We start from the raw sequence: 13221 nt of genomic DNA on the forward strand, positions 1-13221 counted from the left end.
TTTCATTGAAAAATATTCTACAGTGATGGCAGTATTTTTCATCAACATCAATTCACCTAAAAAGTGTTGATACTTTAGGTCTGAGTTAATCTGAGGGTAGAGGAAAAATGGGGGCTGAGAAGTAGCTGTCCCTTTAGAGGTTGACAGGAAAAAAAAAAAAACGTATTCCTGGTTGGCTCAGTTGGTGGAATATATGACACTTAATCTTAGGATTGTGAATTTGAGCCCCACACTAGGCATAGAGATTTTTTAAGATTTTGTTTATTTATTCATGAGAGACACTCAGAGAGAGCGGCAGAGACACAGGCAGAGGGAGAAGCAGGCTTCATGCAGGGAGCCCGACCTGGGACTCCATCCCAGGACTCCAGGATCACGCCCTGGGCTGAAGGCGGCGCTAAACTGCTGACCCACCCCTGGGCTGCCCTAGAGATTACTTTAAAAAAAGAAAAAAGGTATTACCTATTTAAAAAATGTAACTAGAGACACTAACTTTAATTTGTGAATTGGCCACAAGAGTTTCTAACTCAGCTGACAGGAGTTTCTTCCCACATAAAAAATAACTGGGTGAACACAGGGCAAATGAATTGTAAACTCGTTGGCAAATCTGGGTATTGATTACATATGCTCCAGAGTATCATTCACTAGAGAATGCTGGGTAGTGGAGACTGTCAAATTCATGTCCTCATGCAGGGGGCCATGATCAAAGTCTCAATGTGCCAAGGTATCTAACTGTGTGGAACCAAGTTCTGTTCTAAGTGAATGATTCATCAGACCCCATCTAAATACACTGGCAGATGATTAACTTTATGGAAACAAAGTAAGACTTCAGAGTTAAATTATATAGTTCTTGGCTTCTGAAATGCGTGGGCAAGTTCTTATCAAAATCAGAAAGTTGAAGATTAAAAAATCAAAGTAAAAAGAGTCTGCAGAGAGAAGTAAACAACAAAACTAAAAGACAACCTAAGGAATGGGAGAAGATATTTGCAAATGACATATCTGATAAAGGGTTAGTATCCAAAATTTATAAAACTCAGCACCCAGGGACTTGGGTAGGTCAAGGGGTAAGGCATCTTGATTTCAGCTCAGGTTGTGATCTCAGGATGCTGGGATCAAACTCCACATCACACTCCCCGCTCAGAAGGGAATCTGCTTGCTTGTCCCTCTCCCTCTGCTCCTCCCCCTGCTCATACTCGCCCTGGTCTCTGCTCTCTCAAAAATATCTTAAAAGAAAAGATGCTCAACATCACTCATCATCAGGGAATGCAAATCAAAACTACAATATTACCTCACACCTGTCAGAATGGCTAAAACCAACAACACAAGAAACAACTCTTGGCAAGGATGTGGAGAAAAAGGAACACTCATGTTCTGTTGGTTGGAATGCAAACTGTTGTAGCCACTGTGGAAAACAGTATAGAGGTTCCTCAAAAAGTTAAAAATACAATTACTTTACAATCCAGTAATCACACTACTAGGTATTTAACACCAAAAATACAAAAGCAGGAATTCAAAGGAATACATGCACCCCAATGTTTATTGCAGCATTGTTTACAATAGCCACATTATGGAAGCACCCCAAGTGTGCATCAACAGATGAAGGACAGAGATGTGGTATGTATACGCAATGGAATATTATGTAGCCATAATAAAGAATGAAATCTTGCCATTAGCAAGATGGATAGATCTAGAGAGTAGAAGGCTAAGTGAAATAAGTTAGAGAAAAACAAATACCATGATTTCACTCATACGTGGAATTGAAGAAATAAAACAAATGAGCAAAGAAAAAAAAAAGAGAAATCAAGAAACAGACTCTTAACCATAGAGAACAAACTAAGCCATCTGACAGAGAAAGTGTAAATAGGCACCTAAAGCCAAGGAAGTCTCCAAAAGAAATCTCTGTGAAAGAAGAGTAGAGCAGCTTCAGGGCACCCGGCACAGGTGAGTGCAAAGTGACACCCTCTATTGATGTATTTCTAGAGAGAATGATACAATAAAGGATATCAAGAGAACCTCAGAGTGTTGAAGCATGTAGCATAGGGCTTCTTCAAAGTAGTCCAGGTCTACGTTGTCAATTTCCTTGGGGAGATCTTCAAAGTTATAATAAGCTAGAGCCAAGGTGGCAAAGCCATGACCAGCCAAAAGGCTGGCCCGATACTCCACCAGGCCCCCTCCAATTCCAAAGATATCAATGATTCCCGGGAAAGGTCCAGGTCCTAGAGAAGAGAATAATATGAAGGAAAGGCATTATACAAGAATTTGCTTTTCTTTTAGAGATCTTTCTAAATTATTTAGTGGGTTCCTATGAATCAAAGGGAAAACAACAGCTCCCTGAGTTACTATGCAAAGGGAACATCAGTACCTTGAAAAGAAAATCTACACGGTACCTTCTCATTGATGAGTCTACACTCTATATGATTCTATAAATGATCTATAAGGTTCTAAGAATCTTTAGCTATCAGGGAGAGTAACAAAGTCTTTCACTATGACGACATCAGGGAAGGAGGAATTTCATGTTTTACACAGTGCTCATTCATAGTGCTCTGTTAGGGAATTGGGACATAAAATTAAGAATCTTGAAATAAAGCTTTATGTTGTGTGGCACAGACCCTTGGCTTTGTGTGTGTCTACTGGTATTTCAGATGTCTATTTAGAGAGAAGAAAGAAAAATAGAAACCCAAAGATGGCTTCAGGAGAAAGTCAGTAGAGTCTAAAGTGTGATCTGTGGTACACAGGGACATGAAGTGCACAAGGGGCCCAGTATAGTCAGGACGCTATTGAAGGGTGACATAGCAATAGCTTCCTTGATCGATAGGGCCGATGAGATCTATAGAGTAGTTATTAATAACACAATGGATCACATACCTACCCTCCAGACCCTGTTTTGGTTTTTTTTGAGTTTTTGTTGTTGTTTTTTTTAATCTGCGGAATAACTGTACTCAGCTCACTGAGATATGATAGAGATTAAATGAGATAATTTAATGTAAGCAAAACGCGTTAATGGAGCCCAACAAGTTAAAATACTCCCTTTTGGTTGTCTGGCCAAGACCGAGTCATTGTCAGCTTCTTTGTCCTAAGGGAGGGGCTACGCCCGCCGGCAGCAGTACCGGAAGCCGCCGGCCACGTGGGCACCGGGTGCCGCGTCCCTAACTCCTCACTCACCCGGGGGCAGGAAGAGCGAGCCGCGCACCCGGCCCACGCGCACCGGCACCCGCCGCACCCCGGGCCGCAGGAAGTGGCGCTCGTGCAGCGCCCGGCCCAGCAGCCGCCCGGCGTCGGGCTCGTGGCCGTCCAGCACCTCCAGCTCCACGGCGAAGGGCGTCTGCACGTCCCGCTTCACGAACCGCCAAAAAGGCGTCTCGGGCTCCAGGGCCCAGAGCAGCCCCATGGGCTCGAGCCCCACGAAGCTGCCGCCCAGCGCGGGCGCGCGCGCCAGGTCCAGGAGGCCGCGGTCGTCCGCCCGGTAGCGCGCGTGGGCCCGGAAGAGCGCGCCCCTCTCGTCGCGCAGGGACGCGCGCAGCGTGACGGGCTGTCCCGGGCCCAGGCCGCGCACGGAGATGCGCACGGGCTCGTCCCAGGCGCAGCGGCCCGCGGGCTCCAGGCTCACCGTCGCCATCCCGGCTGCGCGCCGCGCCGTCTGGACCTCGGGCTGGGAAGCTGCCGTTCGCGCCCGAGCGCGGTCCAGTCCCGGCGGCGGAGTGCGCCTCGCGGGCCCGCGGGGGTCAGGCGTCCCCTGGCGCAGGAGCGGCGGGAGGCGGGGCCGCGTCCGGAGGCGTCTGGGCGCCGCAGGCGGGTGGGCCTCGTTCGGGGAACGCGCCGGAGGCTAACGCCGCAGGTGGTTGTCCCAGGCCAGGCCGGGTGCGCGGGGCCTCCTGAAATCTGGGCGTGGTGCTCAGCCCGCCTCCACAATGCACTCTCCCTCCAGCCGTTCTCAGCTTTGTTGGAGTCAAAATTGGGTCACCTACTCGTGGTAAAACCAGAGCTGAATGAGTTTAGGCAAAATTCCAAGAATTCCAGCGCCTCCCTGGAAAGGGCAACTCTTGTTTTTTTGTTGTTTTTAATTTTTAGTTTATTATATGTACAAAAAACACGCCAACCCTCAGCGTACAAGTCCAGTGACTTTTCACAACCTGGAATATACCCACGTAACCAAGCACGCGAATCCAGAAACCTCATTACCTGCACTCCAGTCGCCACCCTCATTCCTGCTCCTGGCACCAACCCCTGTCCCCGAAGGTACTACTCTTCCGACAAAATGAGCGGTTTAATGGGAATGAATCCTTCGGTGCGTCCTCTTCCCTTTCTTCTTTCACTCAACATTGTGAGATTATGGGTACTGTTGGGTGTAGTTGTAGATCGTTTATTATCATTGCTAAGTGGTATTCCATTTTGTGCCAGGACAAGTGTTTGTCAGCTTTACTACCAGTGGGCATTTGATCGTTCTCAGATTGAGACTATAGTGCAGTGAACATTCAAGAACCTATCTTTTGTCCAACATAGATGTGCATTTCAGTGGGGTATATACCTGGGAGTGGAATTGCGGTATTATAGGGAATGAATATGTTCAGCCTTAGTAGACAGCAAAAGTCAACCTTTTGAGTGTGACCACAGAAGCAGTACAGGTATACAGTTCAGAGATGCACAGTACTTTATTTATACATACAACAATAACTACTCCTTATCAATGCCCAAATGCTTTATCTACAAAATTTAACCTGTTCACAAAACACTGGGAGGATTTTTCAAATATTGCAGAGGAGGTACTTGAGGCTTGGAGAATACTTAAGCCGCTGAAGTTATCTAGTGACAGAGCCTTAACTAACTCCAAATGTAGAACTCAAAGTTGTGCAGCAGCATTCTGGTGAAGTATAATCCGAGTTCTAGCTCTGGCTTTATTAACTAGTTCTGCAGCGTTAAGCAAGTGTTTTATTTCTCTGGGTCTCATAGTTCTTGTAAGCAACATGGTAAAAGTCTCTCATAGAGGATCAGACATGGTAGTGTATGTGAAAGTCATAGAATATGTGAAGCAGAAAGGTAATGTTTGATTTATTTGTTTAAAAGATTTTATTTATTTATTTATTCATGAGAGAGAGAGAGAGAAGCAGAGGGAGAAGCAGGCTCCACGCAGGGAGCCCGATGTGGGACTCTATCCAGGGACTCCAGGATCACGCCCTGGGCTGAAGGCAGATGCTCAATCGCTGAGCCACCCAGGTGTCCCTAATGTTTGATTTCCTAATCACCAGAGACTGAGCATGTGTGTTTCATTTCTCATGGTCTCCAAGTAATTGCCACAGGTTTGCATATTAAACTAATCTGTATTACAAAAATAAAAATTTCCTCTTTTTTAAAGAAAAAAGTACATTTATTTGAAACCGATGTAAGCAATACTGAAAAGTTTAAAATGTGAAATGATAGAATCTCTTCTCCTTCCAGTTCCCCTTTTCCCCCAAAGATAGGTGCATACATCTTGATTTTTTTTTCTGTATGCTTGCAGTATATAAGCATATGGGTGTGTGAACATACTGTATCTACTGTTCTGCAATTTGCTGACCTATGTTTTCATTTTTCTGTATATACAGAAATAGAATTGATGGGTCATGTGGTAATTCTATGTTAAACCTTTTTGAGGGGCTGGCTGCCAGCCTGTTTTTCAAAGTCCCACTTGAAATCCCACAGCAGTGTATGAGAGTTCCAATTTCTCCACATTTGCCAACATTTGTTATTATCTGTTTTCTCATTATAGACATCCTAGTGGGCTATAGTCTCTTTATAGTTTTGATTTGCATTTCCTTCATCTAATGATGTTGAGTATCTTTACATGTACTCATTAACCATTGTATGTTTCTGGAGAAAGGCTATTTATAGATCCTTGTCCTGTTTTTTTAAATTGGTCTGTCTTTTTATTATTGAGTCAAAAGACTTGTTTATTGTGTATACATGTTCTTTATCAAATATGTGATTTACAAATATCTGCCCCCATTCTGTGGGTTCTCCTTTTATTATTCTTTTTTAAAAGAAAGGTTTTTTTTTTAAGATTTTATTTATTTATCCATGAGAGACACACACACACACACACACACACACAGAGGCAGAGACATAGGTAGAGGGACATGTAGGTCTTTGATTTATTTTGAGTTAATTTATGTATGGTTTGAGGTAGGAATCCAAATTCACTATTTTGCATGTGGATATCCAATTGTCTCAACACCATTTATTGAAAATATATCTTTTTAAGATTTATTTATTTATTTATGAGGGTTGCAGAGAGGAGAGGCAGAGACATAGGCAGAGGGAGAAGCAGGCTCCCTGCAAAGAGCCTGATGTGGGACTCGATCCTGGAACCAGGGATCACAACCTGAGCTGAAGGCAGACACTCAACCGCTGAGCCACCCAGGCAGCCCTGAAAAGATCATTCTTATTTTCTTGGCACCCTTGTCAAAATTCAACCGACCATAAATGTGAGAGTTTATTTCTGGACTCTCAGTTTTATTTTGTTGATCTTTATGTTGGTTCTATGTGTGTATCACATTGTCTTGATTATTGTTGCTTTGTAGTAAGTTTTGAAATTGGGAATTAGGAATCATCCAACTTTACTCTTTCAAGATTCTGTGTTCTTTGAATTTCCATGGGGATTTTAGGATCAGCTTGTCAATTTATATCAAGAAGCCAGCTGGAATTTTGTTGCAGATTGCATTTAATCTGTACATCAATTTGCAGAGTCTGCCAAGGTGACCATAACAAATCACAGAGAGTGGTGGTGTGAACAACATAAATTAACTTCCTGTTCTTCTAGAAGATAGAAAACAAGATCACAAGGTGTCAATAGGGTTGTTTTCTTCTGGGGACCATGAAGGAAGAATCTGTTCCAGACCTCTCTCTTGCCTTATGGTTGACAATCTTCTTGTATCTTCATGTGTTCTTTTCTCATGCATGTCTGTGTCCTAATCTCCTCTTTTTATAAGACACTAGTCATATTGGATTAGGGTCCATTCATATGGCCTCGTTTAATTTAATCACCTTCTTAGAGGCACTATTTCCAAATACAATCACATTCTGTGGTGCTGAGGATTAGAATTCAACATGTGATTTTTGGGAAGCCAATATTCAGTCCCATAACGGGAACAGTGCCATTTTAAACAAACTAAGTTAATTAAGATGTAATATTAAATCTTCTGATTCATGAAGTGGGATGTTTTCCCATTTATTAGGTCTTCTTTATTTTCCTTCAACAATATTTTATAGTGTAGAGAATGCTTTTGAGGATACTCAAATATAGATACTCTCAGATTAGAAAAATCACTTCCCTTATTTTCTTCAAATACTATTATCACTTATATTTTATTTTTTTTAATTTTTGTTTATTTATGATAGTCAGAGAGAGAGAGAGGCAGAGACACAGGCAGAGGGAGAAGCAGGCTCCATGCACCGGGAGCCTGACGTGGGATTCGATCCCGGGTCTCCAGGATCGCGCCCTGGGCCAAAGGCAGGCGCCAAACCGCTGCGCCACCCAGGGATCCCTATCACTTATATTTTAAAGTGAGCTTATTAAATGCAACAAGTTTAGAATTGTGTCTTCTTGATGAATTGAAATTTTTTTAAAATCATGATCTTTATCTTTGGTAATACTTTATTTTTTGCTTTGAGCTCATTTGGACTGATAATACAGCTACATCAGTTTTTTGTTGTTGTTAGTATTTGTCACGTGTATCTTTTTCTCTGTTTTCCCTTTTTTTCTTTCTTTTTTTTCTTTCTCTTTCTTTCTTTCTTTATTTATGATAGTCACACAGAGAGAGAGAGAGAGAGGCAGAGACATAGGCAGAGAGAGAAGCAGGCTCCATGCACCGGGAGCCCGACGTGGGATTCGATCCCGTGTCTCCAGGATCACGCCCTGGGCCAAAGGCAGGCGCTAAACCGCTGCGCCACCCAGGGATCCCCTTTTTTTTTCTTCCTTATATTTTTAAGCATTTGGTATGTCTCTGGGAAAGAACTGTAATAAATTTTTTTAAAAATCAAGTCTGAGGATGCCTGAGTGGCCCAGCGGTTGAGCGTCTGCCTTTTGCTCGGATGATGATCCCATATCCAGGGATCAAGTCCCCCATTGGGTGCCCTGTGAGGAGCCTGCTTCTCCCACTGCCTATGTCTCTGTCTGTCATGAATAAATAGAATATATTTTTTAAATTAATTAATTAATTAATTAATTAAAAAACCAAGCCTGGTGTTCCATTTATGTTAATAGGCAAGTTTGATCCATCAATAATTATTGATTACTGACATATTCAGGTATTACTGTCATTTTATTGTGTGCTTTCTCTGTGCTGCTTTTGTACTTTCTTGCCCTCTTTTGGGTTGATAAAATTTCCTTTTTTCTTTTCTCTTTTATTTATACAGAAATCAAACTATTTTTTAGTGGTTACTGTTGAATTTTTAATAAAAGGTAACTGTTGTTTTAATGTTTACTGTTAAAATGTTAACAGAGTGAAGAGTTAACATCCTGACTTCTCAGAAAATAACAAAGACCTTAGAATACTTTAGCTCTCCGCCAACTTTTTCATCTTTAATATTTTTGTGGCTGTTTCTGTTTAATATCTGCTTTAATTTTTTTTAAAGGGTTTTATTCGGGGGGTGGGGGTGACTGGGTAACGGGCACTGAGGTGGGCATTTGACGGGATGAGCACTGGGTGTTATTCTATATGTTGGCAAATTGAACACCAATAAAAAATAAATTTATAAAAATAAAAAAAAAACAAGAAAAATCTGTTCAAAATATAAAAAAAAATAAAGGGTTTTATTTATTTATTTGAGGGAGAAGCAGAGCACAGAGGGAGAGGGAGAAGGAGAAGTAGGCTCCCCACTGAGCAGAGAGCCTGACATGGGGCTTGATCCCAGGACCCTGAGACTGTGACCTGAGCTAAGGCAGATGCTTAACCAACTGAACCACCCAGGCACCCCTATTTGGTTTTTGTAATCAGTGCTTTTTTCCTGTGTTTATATGGCTATATTTTTATCTGACTTATTGAGATAAAGGATTGGTTCTTTTGTTTTTCTTATTATATTCCAATAAGTCTATTTAGGACTGTACTTTACTTTTGAATAGTGTTTCATTATTGTATCATCATCACTAATTTTTTTAAACATTTATTCAGACTCCCTGCTGAGTGCAGAGCTTGTCACAGGACTCTGTCCCAGGAACCAGAGACCATGACCTGAGCTGAAACCGAGAGTCAGATGCTTAACCAACTGTGCCACCCAGGCACTATGGATTTATTTTTTTAAACAATATATTTTGGAGTACCTAACTGGCTCAGTAAGTGGAGCATGTGGTCTTTGATATTGGGGTTTTGAATTTGAGCCCCACATTGAATATAAAGATTACTTAAAAATAAAAACTTTTTTTTTTTTTTAAAAAAGGTCTTTTCTTTCTTGTGAAGGGATTTGGGAGAAGACAAATTATGGATTTAGTCCATCAAGTTGAGCTAGTATTATTTCCTATATTTATTGTTGTTTTGTATTTTACCTTCTGAGAGCTGCTTTTTGATATCTTTTGGCCAGATTTCTTACTGACTTGTAGAAGGCCTTTATTTATTACCTGTACATTATGTGTTCTATTTTCTCCTGTTCTGTAACTTTATCTTTTCATTTTCTTTTATCATATCTTCACATTTTATGATGTTCAATCTCTTGGTCTTTTCCTTTGTGTTGCTAAAAACCAAAATTCAGGGAGCCTGTACTCTCTCTTCTCTGCTCTTTTCAATAAATAGCATTTAGGCTTAAAAAAAAAAACAAAAAACAAAAATTCAACCAAAAAATTTGAAAATCTAAGTGACTTTATTAAACATGATTCATAATTGGGTAGCAGATATTAGCAAAAGAAAATAAAAGGATTGTTTCAGGCAAGGTCACCCTTCCTTAGGGGGAGGGTCAGAGAGATCTTATACTGATGACCCATCTTTCTTTGGGGAATGTAGAGGGCCCTGTGACTGATTCCTCACTGAGGTTGATCAGAAAATTCCTGACTGACTAGTTCAGACTACGTATCCAGGAGAGGTTAGAATTGCAGTTAGGTTAGGTTTTAAGCCCAGGTTTGCTGACTTGGGGACACCATTTTAGGCCTGTGATTTTCTTTTTAACAAGTTTCCTGGTTTTGTGTTAGGCTAATGATTACCTTCTCCTATGTATGATTATTAACATTTTCTCTTTTATCTTTTTCCCTAATGGTATACTTGTGTGGCTTTATTTTTGACACTTAAACTTTTATTCCCTCCAGAATCCAGTTAGTCTTTTAAGAATTCTTTAGCCATGTCATGAATTTATAGTAGTTAGGATTCTTTTGATTGCAAGTAACAAAAATAAACTCGAACTGGTTTAAGTTTTTTTTAATTTTTTTTTTATGATAGTCACACATAGAGAGAGAGAGGCAGAGACACAGGCAGAGGGAGAAGCAGGCTCCACGCACCGGGAGCCTGACGTGGGATTCGATCCCGGGTCCCCAGGACCGCGCCCTGGGCCAAAGGCAGGCGCTAAACCGCTGCGCCACCCAGGGATCCCTCGAACTGGTTTAAAAGGAAGGGCAGCCCCGGTGGCGCAGCGGTTTGGCACCACCTGCGGCCCGGGGTGTGATCCTGGAGACCCGGAATCGAGTCCCACGTCGGGCTCCCTGCGTGGAGCCTGCTTGTCCCTCTGTCTCTGTCTCTCTCTCTCTCTCTGAATATATAAATAAATAATCTTTAAAAAGATAAGGAAATTATACATTGCAGGGGAGGAAAAATTATTTCCTTCTGCCTTCAAGGTCTCCTAGCTGGTCTAAGAATTAAATTGACATGAGACAAATTAACAGGAGAAAAAAAAAAAACACGTTTTATGCTGTGCACGTGGAGGCCCAATAATGAAATTGAGACCCAAAGAAATGACCCAGGCAGGGCTTTAAAAAAAAAATTATTTTTATGGCAAGCAATTTTTATACATTTTAGATAAAGAGCCAACACATTTATGAGGTATTGACAGGACAAAGAAAACTTGTGTTTGGGAGCTCAAATCAGTAAGAAGTTCTGAACAGAATTTGGGCTAATGTAGTAAATTAGCAAAAGATAACAAAGTTGGTGTGGGGTGACCCGATAGGGTGGAGGCCAGTGAAACAGCAGGTGGTGAAATAATTCACCCAAGGCAGAACAAGGAGATAGAAGTTTACTGCAAGGGAGCAGAGAGCAGGACAGCAAGGGAGAAACTATCTGCCAGGAGGCAGTGGTGGGGGGCTCTACTAATGTATGGGGGGGGTTACTGAGGAGTATGGGAATGTATGCAATGTTCCTCTTTCAGTACCTGTGCCTGGTTGTAAGTAGCGCATTGGTCAGCTAGGGCATATGACTGTTTTGAGGTGGGGCCCCTGATGAACCTGTTTGCATTCGGCCCAGTAGTCAACTGTGGGGGCCGTTTTATCTCACTCAGGTTTTCATTGCTCAAGCCTATTGCCTAAAAGTGGCCTCTACAGTTGGCTTATGTGGCCTTCTCAGCTCTCAATTCCCTATCTCTGGTGATAAGGATGTCTCTTACCTCCTGGTACCGGGAAAGTGACTTTCACATGGGAGATTTATTTCCTGCTTTCAGAGGGACAGGGGGTGTTCTTAGGGTCCTTCTTGCACAGGCTGCACTTAAAATAGTGTATTTAGAAATAATCAGTATGCCATTGTGGCACATTTGGGGGTGGTCTGCCCAGGTCCCCTGCAGCATCTATTAGAATGTCCAAAATGCAGAACACAGACAACACCAAACACTACCAAGGGTGAGGAGTAACAGGAACTCTCATTTATTGTTCCTGGGTATGCAAAGTAATATAGACACTTAGGAAGACAGTTTGGCAGTTTCTTACAAAATTAAACATACTTTACTATATGCTCCTCCTTAGTATTTATCTAAAGGTGATGAAAACTTACATCCACACAAAACCCTGCACATGGATGTTTATGCCAGCTTGATTCATAATTCGCCAAAGCTTGAAGCAACCAAGGTGTCCTTCAGTAGATAAATGGATAAACAAACTTTAGTACTTCCAGACTTTGAAATCCTATTCAGCAATAAAAAGAAATGAGTTATCAAGCTATGAAAAGACATGGAGGAATGAAATAAAAGAAGCCAATCTGAGAAGGCTACATATTGTATGATTCCAACTCTGACATTCTGGCAAAGGCAACATGGCAAAAAGATCAGTGGTTGCCAGGGGTTGCAGGGGAGGGAGGAATGAATAGGTGAAGCACGAAGGATTTTTAGGGCAGTGAAACTATTTTGTGTACTGTAATGGTGGATTCATGTTATTATACATTTGTTCAAAACCATAGAAGGTACAATACCCAGAATTAACGTAAACTAAGGACTTCAGGTAATAACAGGTCAAGGTATTTTAAGAATTGCAGCAAATGCAGAACTCTGTTGGGAGATATTTGGTATTGGGGGAGGCTGTGCATGTATGGGGCAGGAGGTATATGTGAAATCTCTATACCTTTTTTTTTATTTGAATTCAATTAGCCAACATGTAGTACATCATTAGTTTCAGATGTAGTAGTCAATAACTCATTAGTTGCGTATAACACCCAGTACTAATCACGTGCCCTCCTGATGCCCACCACTCAGTTACCCCATCCCCCCACTCCCCTCCCCTCCAGCACCTCTCAGATTGTTCCCTAGAGTTAAGAGTCTCTCATGGTTTTTCTGGGAAATCTCTGTACCTTCTTTTCAGTTTTACTGTGAGCCTAAAACTGCTCTAAAAAACAGTATTTTTAAGAAAATAAGGAAATTTATTGTATGGGAATTCAGGAATAGGTCTGGTTTCATATTTGATTGATCCAATAGCTCAAGGATGATAACAAGAACTGTTTCTGTCTGTCTGTTTGCCTGGCCATTTATGATGTCATAAGGTGGCTGCCAGAATGTGGCTTCATACTTCTTCCTTCATGTTTAGTTGGCGAGGACATTCAGATTCCCAAGTATGTGACCTAAATCACATATCGGCATTGCCTGGATGGAATGTTGAGATTGGCTTAAACCAAACAGGGATCACCACCACTGCCCTTGCCGTCAGGGTGGAGTTAGCTTTCCCTGAAGCCCATAGCTGAAGGGAATGGGTAATACCTGAATGAAAATCAGGAATTCTTATAAAAAGGAGAAGGATAGTGTTTGTTGGTACTGGACAACATCCTTGAGAGCAATGGAGGAGACCAGTTAATGGCTTTTTAG

The 13221-nt window shown here is 41.7% G+C and overlaps 3 protein-coding genes and 1 non-coding gene across 6 annotated transcripts in view; 2 read left to right on the forward strand and 2 right to left on the reverse strand.

The window, feature by feature from the left end:
- Positions 1-3246, reverse strand: part of DNAL1 (dynein axonemal light chain 1) — a 77564-nt gene extending 74318 nt beyond the window's left edge. The window contains exon 1 of the mRNA XM_041759574.1: positions 3160-3246. The gene's annotated coding sequence lies outside the window, so the exon portion shown is untranslated. The remainder of the gene's footprint in view (positions 1-3159) is intronic.
- LOC121493578 (peroxisomal succinyl-coenzyme A thioesterase-like) overlaps positions 1-13221 on the reverse strand; it is a 43422-nt gene that overhangs the window by 2336 nt on the left and 27865 nt on the right. Inside the window, exons 1-2 of one of the 3 annotated variants that reach the window (XM_041759568.1) lie at positions 3160-3613; positions 2011-2213 (exon numbers count right to left, since the gene is read on the reverse strand). In XM_041759568.1, the coding sequence (XP_041615502.1) occupies positions 2011-2213; positions 3160-3613 (657 nt within the window). Of the gene's footprint in view, positions 1-2010; positions 2214-3159; positions 3797-13221 lie in introns of those variants that run through there. The other 2 variants (XM_041759569.1, XM_041759567.1) reach the window with 2 other exon arrangements.
- On the forward strand, positions 18-88 carry LOC121494096. The gene has a single exon (XR_005988733.1). It is a non-coding gene; the product is annotated as a small nucleolar RNA SNORD56 (small nucleolar RNA).
- HEATR4 (HEAT repeat containing 4) overlaps positions 4083-13221 on the forward strand; it is a 91098-nt gene continuing 81959 nt past the window's right edge. Inside the window, exon 1 of the mRNA XM_041759580.1 lies at positions 4083-4282. The gene's annotated coding sequence lies outside the window, so the exon portion shown is untranslated. The remainder of the gene's footprint in view (positions 4283-13221) is intronic.

This window comes from Vulpes lagopus, chromosome 6, assembly GCF_018345385.1.
Source record: "Vulpes lagopus strain Blue_001 chromosome 6, ASM1834538v1, whole genome shotgun sequence".
NCBI classification, from domain to species: domain Eukaryota; kingdom Metazoa; phylum Chordata; class Mammalia; order Carnivora; family Canidae; genus Vulpes; species Vulpes lagopus.